The sequence below is a fragment of the Pseudonaja textilis genome, chromosome 2, assembly GCF_049901715.1.
Source record: "Pseudonaja textilis isolate UNSWEBS1 chromosome 2, rPseTex1.2, whole genome shotgun sequence".
Classification (NCBI taxonomy): Eukaryota; Metazoa; Chordata; class Lepidosauria; order Squamata; family Elapidae; genus Pseudonaja; species Pseudonaja textilis.
The window spans coordinates 216,941,898-216,968,741 of record NC_141991.1 but is presented as its reverse complement, the minus strand read 5'-3'; the positions used below and the strand labels follow the sequence as shown (position 1 = coordinate 216,968,741).

At 35.9% G+C, this 26,844-nt stretch overlaps 1 protein-coding gene across 2 annotated transcripts in view; it reads right to left on the bottom strand.

Moving 5' to 3' along the window:
• KIAA0825 (KIAA0825 ortholog) overlaps positions 1 to 26,844 on the bottom strand; it is a 169,093-nt gene that overhangs the window by 44,787 nt on the left and 97,462 nt on the right. The window contains exon 20 of one of the 2 annotated variants that reach the window (XM_087927041.1): positions 20,788 to 20,948. The exons of the other annotated variant lie outside the window; for it this stretch is intronic. Within the exon in view, the coding sequence (XP_087783167.1) occupies positions 20,804 to 20,948 (145 nt within the window). The 3' untranslated portion in view covers positions 20,788 to 20,803. Of the gene's footprint in view, positions 1 to 20,787; positions 20,949 to 26,844 lie in introns of those variants that run through there. 2 annotated transcript variants of the gene reach the window in all.

Below are 26,844 nucleotides of genomic sequence, written 5' to 3'. Positions count from 1 at the left end.
CAAGACTGCCAGGTCCAAAATCCTTCTGGCAGAGGTGATCGCTACCAGAAGGGCTACCTTACAAGACAAAAACTGCAAGGGAATAGACCTCAGTAGTTCAAATGGGGCCTCAGTCAGTGACTGCAGTACCTTAGAGAGGTCCCGTGTTAGATATTGATGAACCACTGGAGGCCTCAGGTTTGTAGCCCCCTTCAGAAACCTGCGGACTGTGGGATGTCTAAAAAAAGATTCCACTCCCCCCCCAAGGATAGAACAGAGGACAAGGCTGCAACCTGCCTCCACAGAGTATTAGGTGAAAGCCCTTTGTCCAGGCTCTCTTGGAGGAAGTCCAGCACCTGGGCAAATGAGGCCCCAGAAGGGACAATGTCATACTTACAACACCATGCACTGAAAGCTTTCCAGGTTGCATTATAGATGCGGTTAGTGGATGGTCTCCTGGAGGCCTGGATAGTTCTTATTACTCTGGAGGAATAATTGTCCCGGATCACAGATCCCCACTCAATCTCCAGACGGCCAAGTGAAACCACTGGGGCTTTGGATGCAAGATTGGCCCCAGGCTGAGCGACACTCTGTCCTCTGGTATCCTCCAAGGTCTGGAAATGGAAAGGTTTACAAAGTCTGCAAACATGGCCTCCTGGGCCAATGAGGGGCTACAAGGATAAGCTCTGCTCTTTCCACCAACAGTTTCTGCATGACCCTCGGGATCAGGGGCAGAGGAGAAAAGGCATACAGGAGCTCCCATGGCCAAGGGCTGCATAAGGCATTCATTCCCTCCGCCCCCGGAACCGCAAACCTGGAATAGAATCTCAGGAGTTGCGTGTTGTTCTGGGAAGCGAAGAGATCCACTGCTGGGCAATCAAAGTGCTCTGACAGCTCCTGAAACAAATCGGGATGCAAACGCCACTCTGCATGGCCAATGGTGGCTCTACTAAGCCAGTCAGCCTCAACATTGGCCACGCCTGCAATGTGCTCAGCTCTGAGTGACACCTGGTGTCTCTCTGCCCCAAAACCGAGCTGCTCTGCCTCCAGCATCAGAGGCCCTGAATGAGTCCCACCTTGGTGGTTAATGTGTGCCTTGGCTGACACATTGTCAGTCAAGATTAGGATGTCCTTAACTGAGACCACGTTCTCTAATTGTCTCAGAGCCAGATGGACCGCTTGAAGCTCTAACCAATTAATATTATGGTCCAAATCTGTCTGGGACTGTTGTCCTTGAAGCACCCTGGATTGAATGTGGACACTCCAGTCATGAAGACTGGCATCTGTGGTCATCACTAACCGGTTCGGTTCCTTGAATAGGATTCCCATGGAAAGCGTCTCAGATGACCATCATCTTAAAGACTTAAGGACCAACGGAGTTAATCTGACCTGTAAGAGGGAACAACTCCTACCTGTCTTCTGATAAGGTAGAAGGAACCATTGGAGCGACCTGGCATGAAGTCTAGCCCAGGGCACTATATTAATGCATGATATCATTTTCCCCAGGAGCTTATAAAGCATAGCCAGGGATACCCTAGGTTTAGCTTTCACTTGTCTAATTAACTCCCTGATACTCTCCTGACGTTCTTGGGATAAGGACATCTTGCAGGAATTAGTATCTAGAACAGCTCCCAGATGGAGTAAGGTATTGGTGGGAGTGAAGTGGATTTTGGCCTTGTTGACAGAGAAGCCATGCTCTTGGAGCACCTGAATGGTGATCTCTAAATCCTCTACAGCTCTAGATGGGGAAGATGACTGGACCAGTATGTCATTGAGATAACACTGGACTCTAACTGATATAGCCCTAAGGTGGGCTGCCAACAGCTTAGTGAATGACCTGGGGGCTGAGGAAAGTCCAAAGGGCAAGGCCCTGTGTTGGTAGTGCCTCCCATTGTAGCAGAACCTGAGGAATTGTCAATGAGCAGGGATAATAGGGACATGGAGATAGGCCTCCGTTAAATCAATGGAGGTAAGGAAGTCCCCCTCCCTAATTCCCTCCAGGATGGACTGGAGTGAATGCATCTTGAGCCGCCTGTATTTCACCCGGTGGTTAAGGCATTTCAAATCCAGAATTGCCCTCCATCCCGAGGCTTTTCGGATTACAAACAATAAGGAATAGAATCCCATGCCTTGTTGACCCTCAGGCATGGGCTGAATAGCCTGAATCTACAGCAGGTGCTGAATAGCTGTTTCCATAAGGTTCCTTCTCTCTGTATTCCTAGAGATAGGGCAACGAATGAAAAACCTCGGGGGCATCGAGAGGAATTCTATAGATAGTCCAGAGCGGACTGTCTCCAGGACCCAGGTGTCAGTGGTTACTTCCTCCCATCGCCTGGCAAACAAGGCCAGACGTCCCGCAATGGGAGGGTTGGTCTACATTTTATCTGGGGCATTGGAAGGGATGACCCCCTAGCCCCTCGAAAGGGCTGCTTATTGTTAAAAGGACAATTTCTACCTGTCCTGTCCTGGCTTTGTTCCTGCCTGGGGGCGAAAGACCTCTGGGGTCTGGGGAATCCCCCTCTTGTTTCGGGGGTCCTATAATAGGAGCATCTGGCATAGGGAGTTGGTCTATAATCACTTTTTCTGGACTTGGATGGCAAAACCTTCCCTTTGTCCTTGGAGTCCACTAGGACCTTGTCCAGAGCCTCTCCAAACAATTTGTCCCCTTTAAATGGGGCTGTGGCCAACCTCCATTTGTGCCTCATATCAGCCTGCCATTGCTTTAGCCAGAGCAAGCGACAAGAGGTCACTGTTCCCCCTATTGCCCTGGATGCAAATCTGGCAGCACTCAGTGTGGCATCAGCTGAAAATTCTACTGCTGCCAATAGTTTGTTCACATGCAGGTGTGATCTGACATCGTCCAGTGGAATTCTCTCCTGTAGTTCCTGGAGCCAGATGAGAGAAGCCCTGTTGAAGAAAGATGTGGCTGTGGAAGCTTTCACTGCCCATGTTGCTGACAGGTATGTTCTTTGCAACGTTTGCTCAGCCTTCTTGTTCTCAGCCTTCAGTGAGTCCTCAGGCTCCCCAGGGATGTCTGTGTTGGCTTGCAGGGCCGCAACTGGGGCACCAACATTGGGCACTTCCAGGGCTTTGGAAAGATTGCCTCCTACATTAAACAATTTCTTGTCTAGGGAGGAAGGGATTGGACTGGACCCGAGGGATGACCACTGTCTTTGGATGACTGTGGTGAACATCTCTGGCGCAGGGATGACATCTGCTGTGACTGTTTTCTCAGAAAACAATGGGTCCTTGGGGTCTTCAGAGGGGTCTGCAGGCTCCTGTGGTTCAGGGACTAAGCCTCGCCCTGTGGCCTTTTTGGCCTTAAAGAGGAGAGATCTAAAGATGGCAGGTTGGAACAAGCCAGAGATAAGAGCCTTGGTCAGCCTCATTGAGGTCCTCATCATCGGAATTGTTTTTCTCCATCAGTTGGCCACTGTCAGATGTGATGGAGTGGGAGCTTACAGCAGGAATATACGCACCTGATTCTGTATGCATGGAAAGATCATCATCATAATGAGACCTGGGTCTCCTACTGCGTCTGGATGAGGAAGCAGAAACCTCTGAGGGAGAACCTCTGGTCTGTCTCAAGACAGCTGATACTCCTTGCCTCACTGCCTCATTTAACATAGCCTGCATATTAACCTGGAACTCAGGTTCCTGAGCCCTAACTGGTCTGATCCCAGCTCACATGGGAGTAAAGGTTGCTTCTGGAACCATTCTGTGCCTCTGATCAGTAACTGTCAGTTGCTCTGTTGTTGGGCAGATAGAGAAGAAATTTCTGATCTCAGAAGCCTCAATAGATTCCTGCTCTTCAGCTCCCCCTATGGCCGCTTCTGCTACTGCAGCCCTGTCAGTTTGCAGTTGCCTCTCTCCTCTCGATAACGGCTGTTCCTCATTTGGACGGGAAATTATGCAGGGTGCCATTTATCATTTTGCTCTTTCCCTCGAGCCCACACTTTATCCAGCACCTTGTCCCTGCAGCGCTCGTCCCTCTCTGCTGCCTTGGAGCCCTTTCGGGTTTCTGCAGCCTTGTCCTTTGGCTTTGGGCTGTAAAATGAAGCCATCTGTTCTGGGGCTGCTGGGCTTAGAGAGCATGACAGCTGTCAAGCTGCCCCCTCCCCTCTCCTCACATCGCGGCTAGCCTTTTGTGATTCTGCCATCTCTGACTCCAATGATCTTACTCTGGAGTCACCCCGAGCACGCTGCAGCCTTTCACTTTCCTAAACCTACTCTCACTACCTGTACTCTTCGCTACAGATCTTCTGTCCCTTTAAAGGCTACCACAGTTAACCTCAGCGTCTCCAACGGCCGAAACCGCTGGGGAGCCTCCCAAGCCAAAGTGCGGGAAGGAGGTAAGGATGGTATTCAAACTCTTCCCGCAACCAGAACCTTAGTACCTTGTAGATCGGCCCTTCGCCAATCCAAAGTCCAATGACTGGGGCTGAGCCCCGGCCATGCTGCAGTTTGACAGTTGTCAAAGTGGTAGACCGGTTCCAGTTTGCAACAGAATTCAGGATTGGTGTTTTTATTCCTATTTTCCAATCAATTTGAAAGGATTTGTTAAATTTGCTAGAAGAAATTAACACGTCGTCCAACAAGCTGACTGAGTCAATTTCTGGGGAGGTCCCTAGCAGCAGAGGAAGTGTCATCAAAGTTTTGACAGACTCAGTCCAATCACAAGCAGAGACTGATCATCCAAATCTGAATGCTATCTCCACCACAATGGAGAAGAAAGTCAAGCTCTGTTTGAATTTGGATTTTAGCACTAACTAGAAGGCTTGTTAAATGATTCCTTCCAACTTTATGATATTTCTTAGTTTACAAAAGGTAAGTACTAGATTATACAAAACATTTTCTACTCAATAGGAACAATCTGTAATATAATCACTACTCTTTGTTGATTAAAAAGATTATCTCAAAATAAGTTGAGGGCCAATATAAAAATTGTTGAAGTAGCTGTTTATTTGTATATGATATCCAAACTAGTTTTATTCTGACCAACTTTTGTATGCTACTAAGTTGGACTGTCCTAAAAAATAAGCTATCTTCAGCTCTCTCTCGCTCTCTCTGTGGGCACGCGCGCGCACATGTGTGCATGTCTATGTCTCTGTGTATCTGCATGTGCTTGAAATAAATGAGTAATTTTTCAAGCTGCTCCAATCCCAGAGAATACTAAACCTAATATTCTCCATCTGCCTATACTTAATTAATGGTAAGAAAGCCATAGAACATTTCCATGTACAGTTTCATTTAACAATGCTGACAAAAGTTTAAAAGTTACAACCAATTTTATTAAAGAAGACTTAGTAAGATGTCTATGTGTATCTGTAGAGTTCAAAAACTTAAAGTTTTACTTATATATCACCAAAAATACTTCTTTTCTGTGACACCCTGTGGCATAGAATTTTCATAATTAAAGTCCTGTAGGCATGATATAGCCATTTCAATGTTTGTTTTATCTAAAGGCTCCTGAATTTAAGGGGTACCTGCTACAAATCACTCCAAATGAGATTTCTATAAACATTGTGTTATCTGAATCTTGCACTATAGTTTATTTAATCGCTTTAACTGAAAAAGAAACACTTGTTTATTAAAGTTTGTTTGAATTCCTTATTTTGTATAAAGAAAACATAATTCTGAATTCACATAACACCTTCATCTTAAAATAAACCAGGGAGAGCAGTTTGCAGCTACTTATGAGGAAAAATCATCAGATGTGTTTTAGATAAATCTAGTTTTATTTTTACTGTATTGCACATATTATGTTAAGAGGTAAGACATATGTCTGAACCATGTAGAATGGCTTAACGTAGTTATATAAAATAGAGAAACTGATGATATAGCAAAGGAAATGCTTAGTAGAGCCTCTGAAAAAACTGTTGGACATATGAACAGATTATGTAAGGAAGCTATTTAAAAATTTCTTATTCTGCTATTAGAAATCAAGAGAGTAATTTTCAGTTCTGTCATTTGTAAGACTTGTCTGGAATCAGGTATTTTGAATTCATCCTCTGTGCCTAATTCTAATTATTTGCTAGGAAATTATATATTTACAATAATTTGTTGAGCCAAATACAATTGACAGGATATGAAATGGAATTATTGATACCATTGAGACTAGCTTATATATGATTGCTCCAAAATATTTTCAATAAAACTAAACAGCAGAATTCTTATTTGTAGTATTTTAAATTAAGTTTAGTTTTGGAGAAAATCAACAGTGGTATTGGATGCATTTAGTAAATATTCATTTTTCATGTTTGTGAAATTCATATTTCATAAGCCATGTTTTTCTGTCTTAGTGTTACTCAACCCACATTATTGTCTATTGTCTAACTTTTCTCTTCTTAATTTCATGGGATTTTCCATCCCATCAAAGAACAACTTAAATTACTTGTCCGATTTCGACTATGAATCCCAACTGGAAATGGTCACTGAGGTATACCTGAAATGGATTTTAAATATATGACTGTTATTTTTTCTCTTGTTGTAAGAAAAGCTACAAAGTGACGTAGTCATAAACTACATGAAAACTACTCAGAAAAGTAAACTAGCATGGAACAATTACATGTTATCACTATTAGAAGATGAAAGGGCTGTATCAACAGAGTCTATGAATGTTACTACTCCCAATACTTCTATTTTTGATTGCTAAAAATTGTCCCATAATTTCCCCTGCTGTTGCTACCACTGTAAAATTTCAGGTAATGAGGTAAGGGGACACTCTACATTTTTCATATGCCAAAATGGAGAAAATTAATTTTAATGCTAAAAGATGAGATTGGAGTTGCAGACAGTAACTAAATTTGACCAGCTGCTATATAAAACTGGAATTTGGAAAGGAAATCCTGTAATTAACTGAATAGTGAACTAGTCTGTGGCACTTCATCAACACTCTGTGTTATGCAGAAAAAATATGCAAGAATTAAAAAATATTTATAAACTATTTTCTATATTATACAACAATAAATTAACTACGTAAAAAGTAATAAGATCCATTGCTGTTTTCTTCATAGTTATATGCTATATTTTAAAATACCATATGACACAATTCTAGTTTTAAAAAGTAAGTAATAGAAGCATAATAGATAAAAGACATACTTGTACATGTCCTAAATTCTGACAGTTCCTGAGTTCTGTTTTTATTTCATGCTAGACAAAAACATCTAGATTCATATTCATCCCAAAGATTTGAAGTAAACTAAACACATCAGAAACAAAACCAACTCAGATTTATCCCTTTAATGTCCTTCCAAGTCCTGCTGTGCTGCCTCGTTGTGATGGTGGGATCTCCTGTATAGGATGAGTGAACAATCTTGACAAAGTGTGGCAAGAGTATATCTCAGCAGGGTTGCTTAAGGTGTTGTGAGAAAATGAAACTGAGGTTGCTGCTTGCATTTGGAAAAGCAGTTGCAGTTGAGCAGAAATAGTTCCCATTCCCACTTCCCCAAAGATAGGCTCATCTCATTCCTTTCTCCAAAGGACAGTAAAAGTTTACAGCCCCAGAAACTTGAGAGGGGCGCATTCATTTTTTTCTTCCCCCATTGAGTTTACTTTAAGCATCCATGCCAGCATTCCAGATGCATGTTAATTAAGCCATATCTTGGCATTTTTAGAAACATGTACAAATTCATAGACAGCTTTACCCACCCAAGCCCTTAGCTTACAAAAGTGAACGTGTGTAGATGAAAAGGATGAGATAGCAAACAGGTGAGGGAACAGGGAGTTATGTCTGGCAATTTACAACTATTACAGGGAACCAAGAAGGTTATCAATCAACTGCCAAGACCATAAGCTACAATAAGAGCCCACTGTGTGATTCCTGCCTGGAGATTGGTTTAGAGCTTGGTCTAGAGTTTGATAGCAATCAGAAGAAGAGTAACCATTCTAAGGCAGTACCTAATTTCAGCACAACACTTTTGGAGACAGACAAAAGTAGCATGCAAGTTTAAAAATTGTAAGATTCTTGTTATAGGGTTATAGCCATCAAAGACTTACTTGCATGGCTACCTCAACTTGAAAATCCTAAGAGGGTGGAGTTAACCTGGGGCATCAACCTGTTGTTAGGAAGCTGCGGAATGGGACAGCTTGCTGCAGCCAACTTGCCAGCAGGCAACTCACCATGGCCAATTCACCATGGGACAACTTGCTGTGGGACAATTTAACAATTCAATTTAATTATTTAAAATAATTTAAAATATTTAAATTTTTTTAATTTCATTTTGTGCCTCCCTTTGCATCCTTTTTTAATGATTCTATTCCACCATTTCTCTGATGTTAATGTAACTTTTGTCCCACAGCAAGTTCACCATGGCAAGCTGACTGGCAAGTTGGCTGTGGTTAGTTGGCTATGGTGAGTTGACTGCGGCAAACTGTCACAGACCCAGAAGGTGTGGCTGCAATAAAGCACTGTATACAGCTATGTTCTAAGCTGTGGCATATTCAGTCCTGGATAACAATCCTCACATCCCCACAGATGTGAAGGTCATTTCAGCTATTCAGTTTTATAATTTTATCATGAAAACCATAGAAATGCATAGAAATTAAAAAATCATTGACAAATCATGCTAGATAATGGGCCTTCTGGTTGGATGGCACTCAATATGCTACAGAAAGATCATTGAAGTGTTTTGAAGTACAGATGGTCTTTAACATGGCTAGATTAAAGTCTTTTGGGACAGCTGCAAGTCATATAGGAAAACAAAAACAAAAATTGCAAAGTCGGTATTACAGAAGGAACATGGAAACTAAGAAGCTCAGAACAGGAAAGTTCAACATAGTGAAGAAGAAATGGAACAAGTACAACTGACATAATAGACTTCAATGAAATGATTGAGATTGCAATTTTTAGTCAAAAGATCACAATGTGTATTACTCAGGACATGAAAAACAAAGAAGAAATGACACTGTATTTATAGTTAGGAAGGATATAGCAAGATCAATACTCAATCACAATACAATTAATAATCAAAGACTTTGTGGACAACCCTTTAAAATGACAACCATTCAAATTTATGCTGCAATCACTGATGCAGAAGAGGTTAAGCAGAAGTTGGTCTATGAAGAAGCAAGACAGGAAGAGGGTTGACACTTCAATTTTGACATTGGAGAAGATTCCTGAGAATATTGTGGACAGCCAATAAAACAAAATATGGATCAATGAAAAAAGTTAACACATAGTTCTCACTCGAAGCACAAATGACTAGACTCATATTATTCTACTTCAGATACATTATGTGAAGGCCTAGCTTTCTGCAAAGGGCTCTAATTCTAGGAAAGGTGGAAGGAAAGAAAAGAGAAAGACAGCAGCAAGGTGAATGGAATGGTAATGAATGTATCAAAAGACCTGAAAGGCCAACTTAAGGACATTGTCAGCAAGACAATTTATGTAATAACTAAGAATTGACAATGACTTTATGGCACTTAATCAAATCAAATCTTATTAACTATATTAATTTTGTTGCATATTTTCCTTACTAAATGTGTAAAAAAATTAATATAAGCCAAAATGGAGGAAGTTGTTAAATATATATTATATTTTATTTAATTTGGTTACCTTCACCCCAATTATTTTTAGTTTTTTATAATGCTATTATAATAACTCCATTTTAAATTCAACCTGGTTCACAGTATATGCTGAATTTGCATTTTCCAATATTATAGCACATTGAGCTGATGTTTCCTTTGAGTTTCCATACAGATTTTTCCCCGTGCATTGATACTAAATTCAGATGTCACTCAGCACACAAATGTATATTTTGGTTAATAAATCCAATTATTTTACAAAGTTTAAAAAAAACATATGCAGGCAGTTAAGGATCTTAGAAAGATGTCCAGCTGCATTACTCTGTTGAATGGCATAATAAACTGAATAAGAAACCATCTACAACCCTATTTGATGAAGCGACTAACAGGCTTTAATGGACAAATTTTCATTTAGTGTTATTCTAATTAAAAGCTTCACATCCTGATGCCTTTTTAAATTAACCTATACATATAATAATTTGCTCTGAAACTATATATTGTATTTTTCCCACTATAAGACACACTTCCCTTCCCCCGAAAAAAGTGGGTGGAAATGTCGGTGCGTCTTATAGATTGAATGTTGCTGAAGTTCTGGCTATCCGCTGGCCTCATCCTTCAGCCATTTTTGGCCTCCACATGCCCATTTTCAGCTTCCACATGCCCCATTTTCAGCCTCTGCATGCCCCGTTTCTGGCTTCTGCGTGCCTTATTTTTGGCCTCCATGTGTCCCATTTTCAGCCCATTCCAGGTGGTGGGGATTGCCGACACCTCCACCTATCACCACCAATCACCGCCGATCACTGCTGCTGCCATTGCTGAATGGCAGTGGTGACAATTCATGGCGGCAGCGATCGGTGGCAATTCCTGCCACCTGGAATGGGCCAAAAACAGGACGCATAGAGGCCAAAAACGGGGCACATGGAGGCTGAAAACAGGACATGCAGAAGTCAAAAATGGGACACACGGAGGCAGCGATAGGTGGTGGCAATAGGCGGTGGTGATCCTCACAGCCTGGAACAGCTGGTCGGTGCTATTCTGTGAGGCCGATCCAACCACCAATCAGCTGCATGCTAAATCAGGTTGTGCTGAAGCTGATCTGGCTGTTTGCTGCAAGGAGACAGAAGCAGTCATTTTTTTTCTTGTTTTCCTCCCCAAAAGCTAGGTGCGTCTTATGGTCTGTAGCGTCTTATAGTACAAAAAATACTAAAATAATTTTCTAGGATTTTCAATCTTTAAGCAAATACAGAAATAAAAGCCAGCAAAAGAACCCAAGACAGGATTTTATAAAAACTAAAATACATCCTTTAGAGAAAGAAACTGATTATCAGCTCAGAAAGCACTTGACTACGCCTGATTTATTCCTACTCAGAAAAACTAGAGGCCTTGGTGAAAACAAATAACAAATACTTGTATCTTATGATAATGGATTGTTTGAATGAAATTAATCCATTAATGAGGGAATAAACCCTGCCAAATTTCATACAAATTAATATAGTTTACATATATTTATAAATTATGCTGTGAAAATGCTTATAACAGTTCAATTTTTCATATTTCAAGATAGTGAATACAGGAAATTCATTATGAAGTGATAAGGTGAAATTTCATACACATTTGAGCAGGGACCTTTAAATGACTTTTTTTTTTAACCATAGCAATGCTCGTTAAGTGTACTTTCAAGTGTACATTATTCCTAATAATGCTTTCCTAGCATAATTAGGTTGAAGTGCTCCTCAGGTATCTGTCTATTGTCAGTCTTACTACACTAACAGAAAAAAATAAACGTTCCCATTAATAAACAAGCTATGATTCCAATGCCTGTCAAGACCATTACTTGCTCTCTGCATTGGTGATGGACCCAGCAAACAGCCTTGATTTTTCTAGAGATAATAAAACAGGCTAGGAGATCATAAGAATACACATTACATTTTTTTCCTATCATTATATCACTTCCACACACACCCCATTCCCCCTCTACAAGGATTCCTGGCAGTCTACAACACACAAATGGGGGAGGCCTCACTGCAAAAATCAAACACAAATGAGAATCCATTGTTAAGCCATACCGTGTAATATTTTGGAGCTTAAAAATACCTACTGTGACTCATTTGCAAATAACTTTATGGATAAAATTCCTCTTCCAAGTGCTGAGTAGAATGTCACAATTGATGCAAGTACAGTTGAAGGTCCAAGTTCCCATATTACTTGTGTTTAGATTTTGAGGCCCAAATTGTGGAACTCAGATGTTTAAAGTTAAGTTTCTGGTCTTATATATCCTTGATTCCTGCCTTTATTGCTAATCTGTTCTAACATAAGGAAAGAGACATACATATTCTGCAGTTGCTCCTCAATAAATATACACTTGACCTTAACCAATGAATTAATATACCATTTTAGATAATTGTTCAGGAGTAGAACAGTTATAGATGCTATTGTAAAAAAAAAAAATTTCCAATCTGGGTTTAGGACTGCATAAAGGATTGATGAAATATTTTCTCAAATGTTTTCTCAAGGCAACCTCATTGTCCATGATTTCTCAATAATTTTTTAGAATTATTCTTCTAGACCACTGGATGGATGTTAACTGCTTTGAATGAGACTGCACCTCCTCTGAAAGAACAAATGAACATTGGGGAGTGATTTTAGAAGTATCACTATCTACTTCCAAGAAGTGCTTCTTCCAGCAACAGCTAGTGTGCCAGCTGAATGAGAATAAGCCAGTCATAGTATCCCTATATTGGTTATTCCCTAAAGTCAGAATTGAGAAAATAACAATAGACACTGAATGTGTCTTTACAAAGAAATGGCAGCTGCCCATCTAATAAGTTGCTGCAAGAAGATCACTGACAACAAGCAATGGCATGACAAAGTAGCAACAACAGCGCACTAGAATATTTGCAAGGAATACCATTTACCTGCAAGCTAGAACTGACAGGACCACAAGATAGACGAAGTAAAAAAAAATGAAAAAGCTAAAGTGTTTTCGGACTTTGGAGTTCAGACAAACGAGTGCCTGCTACATAATGCCTCAAACTTAACAAATGTTCATAAGAAAGATTTTAAAAAAGGTCTGGATAATGGACATTGCAAAACCTGGAGACAGCAAAAGAGAAAGAATTGAAGACAACCACAGAATACAAAGAACTGCAAATAGAAGTAGAACTGGGGCAAAAAAAAGAAGCAAAGATAGTACCAATAGTAATAGGTGCTTGGATGCAAACCCAAAACATCTGGAGCACCATTTGAACACCGTCAGCATTGACAATTCACCATCAGTCAATTGCAAAAAGCAGTTTTATTTGGAACAGCTTACATCCTATAATAATAATTTAAATACAATTATAAACAATGCCTACCTATCCCAGGTTCTTGGGAAGTACTTGATAAGTGAATAAAAATGCCAAATCCTGTCAAAATATCTACTGTATGATGAACCAAAATAAAAATAAAAAATATTGTTACAAAATTAAGATAATGTGGCATTTCCAAATACAAAATGATAAAGTTCATAAGCCACCAGATTTAACTGTGGTTGAAAAGAAGAAAGTCTGAATAATTGATATGCAACTATCAGGGGACAGTAAAATGGAATACAAAAAATTGGAGAAGACCAGAAAGAATGGATTTCTGAAAATCAAATTTGAAAGATAATGGCATAAACCAGTCATAGTGATCCCAGTGAACCTGGGTGTTATACCAAAAAATATTGGGCATAAGCACTGAGAAAATCTGTGCATTGACAAAATTTCCATCTGTCAATCACATAAAACCACACTACTTGGATCTGCACATATATTGCTACCATACATTCCTAAATTCTAATTCTTGGGAAGAACTTAAGGCATATGAAGGTCAACACCCGCTAAAGAACTGGCAGATATAATTTTACACTGGTGCTTATATAATAATAATAATAGCAGCAAGCTTTAAAACTGTAATCTTGTTATTTTCATCAAATATTTTTAAGTCAATATGACAATCTAAAAGCTTCTAGAATGACTGATCATCAAAGTAATGCAGTTCATGTTTTGAAATTCAGGCAAAAGTATTTCTAAAGATGTATATAAAAATTATTTTAACACATCCAAATAAATTTGTAATTGATATAATTTTAAAGAGTTACATGTATCACATTTGAAATTAATGTCTTTGGAAACTATATTTTGTACATTACTTCACTGAAAGTCTGTGGTTTAACAGGTTATAACTCATTTATACATTATTAGATGCTTCTCTTTCTTCCATAATACTTTCATCTAGTCTATGCTTCATGCTTGAGTCATGAAGATTAGAGCTGACTCTCAATTACACAAAGTCTTTCTCTAAAGATGACAGTCCAAATACAGTAGAGATAAAATACATCAAGGTCTGAAATAGGTCCGTTCAGCCTCAGTGCTGCTTCATCACAAAATGATATAATTCACTGATGCCTCTGCCTAGCCTAACATATGTTCTATTCACAGCCTGCGTCATACTTCATTTGTAATTATTTCTTTTTTTTTAACCTATCTTGTAATACTTTGCTTGACTGAAGACAAATACTGAAAAGCAAAAGAAGTATTATCATATGATGACCTGTTCCAGGGTATTAAACTCCTGTCAAGGTTTGATTTTAACATGGGGTATCAATGACAGTACATCAATTCAAGTATCATGTCCTGAATTAGACTATATTAATTATCACTTGTGTGCAGTATGCATGAAAGTGCAGTTTCATTGACTAAAAAGATTTGACTGAATAAAAATCCATTTCTCATTTGGTTGCTTATGGATAAAGATATTTGCTCTGTTTGCCTTGGATTGTTCTTTATTAAATATGATATGATTATTTGAATAAATCATCTCACTAAACAACATATTGGAAACTACAAGTAAATTGAAATGAACAAAATAGATGGTAAAATAAGTTCTAAACAATATAACCCAAATAATATAAACAATACAGCTCTAATTAGGTTTTAAATAATATTTAAATATCTATATATGTAAATTCTAAGTTATTAAAATAATTATAATGTCAATATTTAATTAATATTTAAATATTGAAAGTATAATTTTGTCAAATACAATTAAACTACAAATGAGATAAAATGCAATGACTTGGCTCTTGACTAATGTAAGATTGTACTTTTCAATATATCACCTTTAAATCTTATTTCTGAGAAATAGATAGAACGTGGATGTTTCCTGGAAGCAGCTCAGTTAGGGACACTTTTTGGAAGGAATAACAAATTTAAAAGGTTAAATCCAGAATCTATACATGTAAACTCTTTAAAAAAGTATTTTGTTTTCAATTATTCTATTCATTACTGAGGTTTGTAAATTGATGGGGTCTAATGCAATTAATTAACAATGAATGCCAATAGATTAAGAGGAAGGATTTGCAATGTCATATTTAGTAATAAAAAAGGGAATCCCAAATACATCATTGATAAATAGCATTAATTCTTTTGCAGGTTCTGAAATATATATTTTGCTACCTTCATTTCCAATAAAGCTATTGGTATATTATTTTATTCCTTCACTGAATGAGAAAACAGGCAGAAAATGCAAGAGGATTACAATTTGTTTCTGATGTCATCTAGAATTACATGAGAAGGCCTAGCAACTGCTCATTAAAAGCCCCAGCTGAAAGCTTCTTGCATGTGATATTACCATGCATAGCACAAAATATTTCCGCATTAAATAATTTCTGCTCAGTAACAGGATAAATTGCAGATCATGTAATATTCACAAATAATTCAGTATCTTTCAATCAGCAGTCAATATTAATATTTTAATAATATAAGAACTTGCTATTTTCATCATCACTGAATGTAAATTATAGACATTTCTCTCAGCGTTCTCTACTGATTAGGTGATTGTAACATTCAACTCCCTATAACAGGCATTTGCCTGATATTTCACCAATGCACATATAAAATACAATCTCTTTATCTTGCAAAAATGTAGACTAAGTAACAAGGGTGACCTCCAGTGTGCAATAGGTTTATGTCACTTCACTGCATATACAATATACAATAGCAAACTAATTTTATCCCCTAAAACTATAGATAACAATTTTATATTTATATAAATGAAAAACAATATAGGAATATTTGAAATAAGATGAATTTTACTGTCTTCTACTCTTAGAACAAGGTTATTTGGGTTTATAACTTCTGATTTGCAGCAGTAGATACTTTTTAAAAGAATATAATAATTTCCTTTCTAAAGCTACTATGACTTTTAAAATGCTCGATGGATAGTAATTGATAGGGAAGACTTGTCAGTTCAAGACACAGACTTTTGATTACTGATGCTGCTCAATAAAAGAAACATTTTTACTTGTCTTTTTTTTACATTAGCATAAAAGACCTACCTCCTAATTCTTATTCTTATGATGGGGTGCGTAATGGGAAATAACTTCAAACTATAAAGCAATAGTTATTTATAAGTATTGGCCTGATTTTCTTGTGACCAGTTCAGTGTGATGTAACTCTTCTGTCATTTTTCTTCACAACAAGTCTATAAGTTGGTTCTTCCAAGGTATAGTAATGTGCACATGGTCATCCAGTGAAATTCATGATGACATTTAAACTTGGGTTTTCCAAATCATTCCTACCACAAATAATACCTACCACTTAATACAGAGTATTATTAAATGGATAACACCACTGGTCTATCTATCTGCCTGTCACTCCAATTAGTCTTAGGAGTGCAAGTTTGACTTGGAAGCTCTAATTAAGAATCAAAGCTGCAGTCTCATGTGTTTTTCAGTGAGGTTTGATTCCATATTCATCTATCCATCCATTTATTTATTTATATTTATGTATATTCCACCTGTGTCCTAAGGATCCAGACTATATACAAGGTAAAACTCATAAAATATCATAAAACCAATAAAATAAAACACCATAAGCAGAATGAATATTTATTTCTTTATATTTTAAATCTAGGCAGTTAGACAAACTAGTAGAATGAGACTCTTGTTTTGGCTTTATATGTGTTTTTGTACTTCAGTCAGATTCAGGTTCATTTCTTAGAGACCTATTGCTTATGGATGTTATGCACAGGCCACTTATACCATGACACTGACTGACTGTTGTGATAGGAATGACATCCTTTCCCTTCTATCCTGACTGTATCTCTGTCAAAAGGATTTATTTACCCCTTACGTCTAGCTCTGTCTGGGATGCCAGAGAATTCAAATTTAACTTTGGATATTCAGTAGCTTGTATCCAGTTGTCTATTAAGAGTTAAGCACAGCACCTGTGACAAGGCATGTTTTTAGAATATTACTGTTCTTTTTTAAAAATCACTGCCACATATTGACTGTTGCTTTCTATGCTATTTATTTCAGATTGGCAATATGAGTGGGAATACCAACAGAATTTACAACCATGCAGTGTAAGTAACTATCACTATAATTATCTTTTCTACTAGTCTTAACATACTAAGATCCTGATTAATCACTTAGGCAAGTTCTAGCTTAGAGATAAAAGCAGGCTCATAGGTTTGTTTTGCCTATCAATGATCAAAAGCAGTATATGAGAAGTCCAAATATCTTTATTCAATAGTTCTCTAAGTAATTCGGTCAAAGATAGTAACTTCACCATTTTTCAAAACATACTATATATACATACACACATGCAGATACATACACACACTATGTTTCCAAGTGTCAACTTGGAAAATTTTATGGGATGTTACATATGGCCAGAATTGCAAGCTTGTATGTGTTTGCTTAGTACAGTATTTGGGGCAAAATCCACAGGTTCACTAAATGATTTTCTCCCTACTTCTTTGTTGAATCAGGGGACGATTTTAATTCATTCAAAAAAAATTCTCAAAGGGATTAGTATACGTGAGTACATAAGAGCCAATATCCCAGCTATCAGTTTTCATACAGTCTAGCTGGATCCTAACATTACTTCTATCCCACATTTATTGCTCTTTCATTACAATTGTCAGGTTTTCCTGACAGCACATTATAGAGCACTTGGCTACAGGGTTTGATTCAATCAGTCCAAGATCATGCAGATATAAGTAGCAGCCTATTGATAATACATCTGGAATCAAACTATTTTGGTTTGAACATAAGGTTCATGAAACTTATCAATTCAGAGGGAACTCCTTTTTCCTTCCACCTATTACAAACTATAGAAGGTTGGCACCTTCTATTACTTACTTTTTTCTAGATAGGTGAAATGAATATATTAAAGTCAACCACACATGTATTTTAATTTTTTTGTACACCCATACCATAGCAATTAATCAGACCTTCACTATATTTCCTTTACATTATGAGTAGCTGAAATTTAACACAATACCTGCCATTATTCTAATGCTATTTCCTCCTCTTTCCTCCATCTGCCATTGAGAAGAGCATTTTTATTGTGTTGAAAATACCTCACTTCAAAAAGTATTTCAGGCCTGATATCACCATTTAAAAGTAAAAGTAATAGCAAATCTATAGTTCTGAGGAACTCTTCACCAAAACTTAAAATGCCATGTTAAAAACAAAAGGATCTAATTTTTCCCCAGACGTAGATAATAAAAAAACAAGAGTTGCATGCAAATTTAGTAACATAAAATTTGAGGTGATAAACCGAATGGAAGCTGGCTTCTTGCTTAGTATTCCTTAGTTATCACCATAATTGCTGCATGTCTGTCATCACTAGGAAAAGAAAAAAGTGTCTTTCTCAGCTGCTCCCCTGCTTGTTTTGTTCGCTGTATTCTTGTAAAGTGGGAGAAAATAAGTGTCATTTAATGAATAGTGCTATTCTTTGTCTGACAGCTTCATATCTGTTAGGTGTAGGAGGCCTAGTACTTTCCTTTCTGATAATGTTTTTGACAGTGCGCTAAATTCCTCCCCCCAAAGGCCAATGTAGATATTCTGCAAAAAGAAGCTCTGTCTATCATGAATGGCTGCCCTCTTTTAACCCCCTTCAGCTTCTGTTCTTACATTAATTGAGCTGATCAGATTGAGTATATGAATTTGTCTTTGATGTATTCGTATGTTTAGTTGATGCTGCTTGCTCTCTCATTGGCCATGGACTGAGCTCTCACACAAATAGAACTGTTGTCATAGTAACAAGGAAGAGCTAGGGATCTCTTGAAAAATATTTTTGTTTCAAAATTCAATCTGAAAAATTCTCACTGGATATGGTTCTTGGTTCTAAACATGTCATATCTAATGATGAATGCAATTAGAAATCCCACCAGTGTTTTAAATAATAAATTAAGCTAACTTCCTAAGCCTGGCATGATAACATACAAATACTAAAAAGGAATAGTCTCTTTGTTATCCATAACAAAGGACTTATTACTTTTGTCTTTAGGATCTGAAAAATAACAGATCAGAAAACCAGAACCTTTGGAAATAAACTTTTTCCAAGGTTTTTCAAACCACTCTTATATTCGTTAATTTCATATTTCAGCAAATGAAGAAATCATTTTACAAATGTTGAAAGGCATAGCAGTTGGCAATCCTCTGAGGGTAAAAAAGCCCAAAGCCATTTTTTAATTGCTGAGCATGGAAAACGATAGGTGTTGAACATATGTTTTGTAGGCCTCTACAATCTTTGAAGTACAGGATTTTAATTCCTAAATTCATTTTGAATGTAAAAAGAACCTGAAAAACAAAATAGCTTAGCTAATAGGAGTGATAGCTATGATTTGTATCTTAGTATTCCACACTACCATTATTGTCCCTGGAAATGAGATTCTTGATTTTTAAAATATTATATACTAATATATGGCAGGAAAGAAAGTAGAGTTGCTTCTGTAGCATATAATTATGCTACAATGAGACCTATTACAAATAGATAGCGTCTTTTATGCTACCTTCAATTAGATTTGTTCAGTCTTCTGTGGTCATTTTTGTTGAATTCAATGTTGCAAACAATGTTAACATTCAAAACTTCCATAATTTAATGTCAGTCACAAAAAAGCAGATATCATAGTACAACTAGTATTACATAATGTCTTCCATATTTATCAGTTTTTGAAAAGTATGGTATTACAGATATATGTCAAGTAATATAATAAATCACCCTTTTTTATAATATAATGTGAAAGTACCACAAGATGAGCAAAGTGTTACAGCATAGCTCCTTCCCATGTTGCTGGGACTATATGGTTTTGCAAATCAATTTCAATGAGGTAATGTTAGTTTAAGAAATAAATATAATTTGAGCTCTCCCCAGTATTTGAAGCATCACTGCAAAATAAATATAATGACAAATCCTCCCATGTTTCTGAAGTAGTTTTGGTATTGGACATCCGCTTGGTAGTAATGTAAATTCTAGAAAATCCCATTTTATAGGAGAACAATTCTAAGACCTAGAGGACAAGAACCAATTTATATACTATAGATGATACTAAACTGTAAAAAGCCTCCTCTATAGGCCATAATATCTTTAAAATATTATGAGCTAACATTAACATCACCATGATTATAAGCATATGTTACATTTATTATGCTCGTGAATTTAAAATGAACTGGAACATCTTCATTTGTAAAAGAAAACTTATGACTTAGCAAAATATCACTGTCCAGATTGAACCATCATACCAGACCATAGCCCAGTATAACCATGGTTATTGAATAAACCACAATTATTGGGCTCATATTTCACTTCTAGTAACAGTCAGGGAAAGTCAGGAGTGGGATTCAAGATTCTTAACAACTGGTTCTGTGGGCCTGCCCTAATTTGTGGGTGTGGCTTAGTGGTCACGTGACTGACTGGATGTGGCTTGCTGATGGGTGTGGCTTGGTGGTCACATGACTGGCTGGGCATGGCTTGTATGTAAATATTGTAAATATTTATGTAAATATTGAATTGTTTATAAAAAAAGGGTAACTTTTACCCAAAATCAGGCAAAGCAGTATGGCAGATTGAGTTGCTCACAGAATCACAGATTCACTCAGGGAACTATCTTTCTGCAATCTATTGCCTGAGTCTGTCATATAAAATTTGCTTGCAAGTAAACTCACAAAATTAACTCACAACACACCATGTATGTAAATAATGATTTTTTTTTAATTAAAAACTTTTACCCAAAATCAGGCAAAGCAGGCAGGCAGATTGAGTTGCTCACAGAATCACAGATTCACTCAGAGATCTACCATTCTGCAATCTATTGCCTGAGTCTGCATTGAAAAATAGAAGTTTCAGTCCTAAGAAAGGTTCAGCTCTGCTTTTAGACTAGCTAGAAAGCAAGAAATCCAACAATTTCCAGCTTTCTAGCTAATCTACATCTGGGCACAGCAGAACAGCTGATGGTGAGGGGAAAAAATATGAAAAATAGCAACTCACCAAAGGCAGGCAAGTTGAATGGTGCGCATGCCACATAAGGAGTGAGTGGGCGGGGTGGGGCCAGCCAGTGGAGCGATTTGCCGGTTCTCTGAACTGTGCAGAATCATAACAGAGCCAGACTGACCAGGTAGAATCCCATCCCTGGGGAAAGTGATGTAAAACCAATAATCCCACATAAAGAAGTATTTCCACACTGCCAAAAGAATGCCTAAGGGGGCTGCACTATTTTTGGTGGAAAAAGACAAATACTGGACTTGGGCTTAACAGTTGACAGTACAACCAACTAAATCTCAGATGTAACAAATTTGCAAAGTTTTATTTAGGATCTATAATATGTACTGAGCAAACTATTTTTCCTAATTAAAAATGTGAAATTAAGGTGCATATAATTTACATTTTGTAAGCCACCCAAAGTTGCAGAACTGCGCAGCCATAACACATTTAAATAAATAAATAAATAAATTTTGGATATCCACTATTATTGTAAGAAATCATATTTTAATGCATTAAAAACACTATTGTGGTTTTATCCAGGGCAATATAGAATAAAAGAGTATAGAGAATCATGTCTATTTATCATTTATAAGAAAAAACATGCTGCTATTTAAAATAAAACTATTCCCTTTAAGTTAAAGTATTAATATTCTTCAAGTAACTGTTGACTCTTTAAAGAAAAAAAAACACCTCAGCCCTTGGCAGATCCATGTCTCCAATAATGATGTTTTATACAGATTCCCACAACATGGAACCTAACAGAAGCTCTTTTTTCTGGCTTTTAGGGTTTCACATAATTGCTGATGTAGTCTCTACCAACAATTCATCATGGGGCCTTACAGTTTTTCAGTTTTCAAAGGACAACAATATCTCCAATATTCCTAATATCAGTGAAAATATTTTTAAACAGCTTTTCCACAAAATGCTAAGCGCTTTGAATAGTAGTAGGCAACTGTTTCAAACATGTTGCTATTTTTAAAATAATGTTTGGCTCATTTGTAAGTAGATGTAGGTTAAGAATGGAAATAGATCCTTGTTTTGCTAGAAATAGAAGAAAATGTTGCTAATTGTGTAAATGTGTAAATATTATTTCTTATTGATGTATATTAAAGTGGAAGCTTGTAAACCAATATTCACAAGGTTTAAAAACAGAGTCCAGAGCTAGTAATTTTTCTGAAACCAATAAATTAATATAATGATCTTGTTAAATATTTTGTTTTTCATCCTAAAAAATAGTTTATTCCACTATTTTAAAGTGGCGGCACAGATTAGAACTAATGTTACATTTCAGAGGCTATGTAAATAATATATGTAGCAGGTTATTGAAAGATTGCAACAACCACTTCAAAGTGTTTTTTTAAATGAGTATTGCTTTTAGTACATATATATTATTTTAAAATAAATGTTTTCGCAAAATAAAATTATAGTTTGAGGAAAGTTGTTCAGTCATAAAAAAATGAAATAATACTGCAGATAAACTGTCATCCAGTTTTTTTCAACTGCTTTTTTCATATTAGTATTGAATATGAAAGATTAAATTAAGTATTATATAAGTCGACTTCTACCTACATTAATAGAGTTTCCATTCTCTTTTTTTAGGCAGATGATTGCACTAACCCAAAGTGTTCCAGGAATCTCCCAATCTTCTACAGATTGGAAACCATATCAAAAAACTATACACAGAACGGGATTTCAGCCAGTAGGATCTATCTATGATATTGTTATACAATTTTTATGAATACAATGAACAAACTTCATTATCCATATGAACAATAACAGAAATATTATGAACCATAATAGTTCTAGACAACCCATGGCCTGTTGGATTATCTTTCGGATATATTTGTGAACACAGATTGCTTGAGCGTGAAACATTTACCCAAGGAATGTATAACTTTTCCTATAAGATTTGTCACTGAATTTCTTCCTGTAAACTTCCCAGGAAGGAAGTTGCAAATCCAAACTTGCCTTTGTGCTCCCACTATCAGCTGTGGTAATTTAATCTCCACTGACTTTGTCCCTGCAAGCTTCCCTATTGATTTGTGTCAGGGAATGTTGTAAATGAGGATCATGTGATTGCAGCAGTATGGCCACAGTGCTCAGCAGCAGCATTACTGTAGCATGGAAATGTCAAGAACTTACAAACTTTATTCGCATGGGAGTAATACGTCCCAATATTCTGTAAGTTACTCCATTTGAGACACAAGAGTTTTAGTAGGATATAGATACAAAGAGTAATTATATATACTTATTTAATAATAATGAGTACAAATTTATTATATGCAACTTTGCACATAAAGTTATATCCCCTTTGGAAAGAGATTAGCAGCCACATACATCGAATTAATAAGTAAGTCAATAAATAATACCCCTTAATAAGAACGAATAACTAAACCTTGTCCTCCTACAAATATTTCTTGATTCCAAAAAAGGCCTATCAACAATGGCTGACATTAAGTTGGCAACAGGGTGCAACTGCAGTTTTGGAATTAGTCATATTTCTGACCGTATTTTGGAACTGTACTGCCTTCATTCATTATGTTCACATAAAATTGTTCACAAAGTAGTTTGAATTGCATGAATAAACAATTGTATAATGTTTTAATATATTATGCATGAAATGCTACATAAACAATAAAATAAATCAAATATTTATTGTTGTGAACCATTTCAAGCAAATATACCCTTCTTAGGTAACTATTACTTCTGGTATGTTTTGTGTACAATTGTAGAATAAAATTACTGAAGCTATGATTCTCTTAATATTTAAATAATATATTAAAATTTAATATTCAGCACCTGGAAAATCTGTTTGCCAGCAGATGAGATAGCTGGGCCTGGAGCTTTTATACATATGGGACTGACTCAAAAAAACTACTTATCACAAATAATTACTAAGTTTACTTGCTGCACAGGCCATAGTTGCTTCTGTTCATTCTTAGACATTATGTCTACACTAAAAATTCACTGTGTTTCATATATTATTTCTAACATATTTTACCAAATTAATATTCATAATAGTAATTTAATAAAACCATAGGGGTTCTACTGTTTTTTCTGAAAAACTGCAAAAGCATATATGTCCATAAATATATGATCATTTTTAAACATGCACATTAGCTATGGCTCATTTCAATATATATTAATATATTAAATAGCAATTAAGTTTTATTTTAATGCAATATTTCTAGGAAAACTGTATAACTGAATAGCATTTATATTTGGGCATATTGGAAATTATCCATGTTTGTATATTTAATCATATTATTATTGATGGCAACATAAATTCACTGAAAACAGAAAGAGCAGCAGATAATTGAAAAATACTGAATATATTTAAAATATATTTTATAATACATAATTTTTGCATGTTGTATAAAGCTCTTCAGCTTTGAAGCGGGAAAAAAGAAGGGATAAGTATGAAACATTTGTATCTCATTGCACCCAAATAATTCAAACAGAAGTCATTTAGTACTATCCTGCTAATAAGGCATTCAATTTACTAAACAATGGAGATTGAAAGTATATAAAAAAGTTACAAATGACTGTCCAAGGAATGACACTGGAAAATATTAAGCAGCAGCTCTACTTCTAGATAAGCTTCACAATTAAATAGTTTTAATGAAGAGAGTTTTCAAAGACAAAAATTGGGAGGTATTGGTTAGATTGCCTCCAACTTTGTGTTTTGACATCTTCGTCTTTCGTGGCATTATATTGTCTCTGTGCATCTTACAAAGAAACCCTTTTACTAGGCCCACACATGAACAAGAGACAGCAGTGCTTATAAAAGAGATTGTCAAGGGTGTGAGCCAAAATGGGTCTCATTTGGATTTCAAGTGAATAAAACTCCTAATGCATTTCATTATAATGCATGTGAACCTCTGAAAAGAAGGATGGACTGGGATTTTCATCCCTATTAATTTATTGAAATGGATTCATTTTTCCCCTAGCATATCATGAGAGATCATGAATTTCAGAATGTGTAAGGAGAGAGAGAGAGAGAGAAAGAGAGAAAGAGAGAGAGAGAGTCAAGAGTCTAAATATAGAACAAATACAGAACCCAAATCCAAATATGGTCCAGTGTTTTTGTAACATAAATGAATGCTCTTTTAAAAGAAACACATGGAAGGATTTAAAATGTAGAACCATACACGGTTTTCAGAAAGTATTCATTTTTCGAATGTTCTAACATTGTATTACCCAATCTTATGCATGTCCGTTTTCCTTTCATATGTATTCAGCCAGATGTAGTGATAACTAATCAAATCTATATGGAAGAGCTATAAATAAACAATACTTTTTAAATAAATGTACTCATAAATATAAAAGTAATTTGAGGGTCCAAATCTTCTTCACCATGATCCAATTGCAAACAGAAGTTGGATGCAACAAAAATACTAAGTGGAAGAAATGGGAATAATTTTGGTCAGTTCTTTCTTCTTCCTCCAACCCCTCCCTAATTGCAGACACTTCTATCTGATGTAGAGGCCCAACTGACCTCAGAGGGCAGATTTTGGAGGACAAAGTAGTTACACAGATAATTGGTTGAAATTACTGCAACTTTCCCACATTCATCTGAGAATTCAGGTTCATGTAACTCTGGGCCTAATCCAGAAATTTTCATTTGTTAACAAAATATATTTTGTATATTATTTATTTAGCAATAACCTACAAGTGTAAACAAATTATAAAAAAATAACAAAAACATTAACTTATAGTCTAGAAATTCTGTGTATCTCTTTATTATATTTAGCCTTACTTGCATGTTCTCTATACTTTTTGAATTTCTATCATAAATTATGTATATAAACCAATATTCTAATATATCCTTTTATATATATTAGATTTGAATGTGATGTGGTAAATGCAAGATGCTTAATAAATACTAATATATACCTATATATATATTAATTCGTTAGAAGCCAAGTAGGAAGTGCCACAGATATTTATATTCTATGGCCTGTTTTTTAAATATTCCTATTACACAAGGTATGATAGAGAACTCTTGCCAAAATTATAACAACAGATACTACACTTTGAACTTTGCCCAGGGAATCAACAAATGAATAGAAGATGCCCTCCTAGCTGAAAAGATATTGTGCATTCTTTACTTTTTTGCTTGTCAACTAATCATAAATACACATGTGTGTTTATGTGTGTGCACGTGTATTTATTTAAAGGTATCTAAATTCTGTGTAGTGGCCTGTAGCAGAAAAACATGCCTGATTCTTGATTGGTAAAAATAAACTTCTCTTTTTATTATTATTATTATTATTAGATTTTGGATTATTTTATACTAATGAATTTTGTGTATTTAGGTGCAAGACATGATCATCATCAAAATAAAGTGGTTTGATATGAATTGTTATTGGCATAAAATTAGAATAAAATATTTCAAGATTTACTGAAACATCATTAGATTTAACCTTTAAAAATCTTGAGAATTACTATGGCAATAAGCAATATTTTAATGTGCATCTAAATATTTTAATATTATTTAAAAATAAGTGTATATGTATTTCATTGTCTATTATGTTATTATTATAATCATTTATCTGCTGTGTAATTATAAAGAATGTAAATGTACCATAATCAATTATTATAATGACTTAATTGAAAATGGCTTTATACCATTTCCCTAAGTATAGTAAACAAAATTCAAGAAGGAAATAATAAAATATTAACATCTTTGGTGAAAAAAATACTGCTTTCCTTGGCTGCAAAAGATTGAAAATTTCAGATCAGGCATGTCTGTAGAAATCATTTAAAAAAATATTTTTAAAAAAGGGAAATGACAATGGCAGATAAATTTTAAAAAGTTATTGTTAACATTTATAAACTTGCCAGTATCTACCTATTATATAGCAAATACCTATATAGTTATCTACTGCACAGATACATAGATGTAATGTGGGGAAGTACAATCATGATTTGCACTCATCCATGCAAATCCCCTGAGAACACTAGCAATACAATTTTATTCTATTGTATACCTAGGCTAATTTGATGAATTGATGGAAAATAGAGGATAATTGGTTATGTA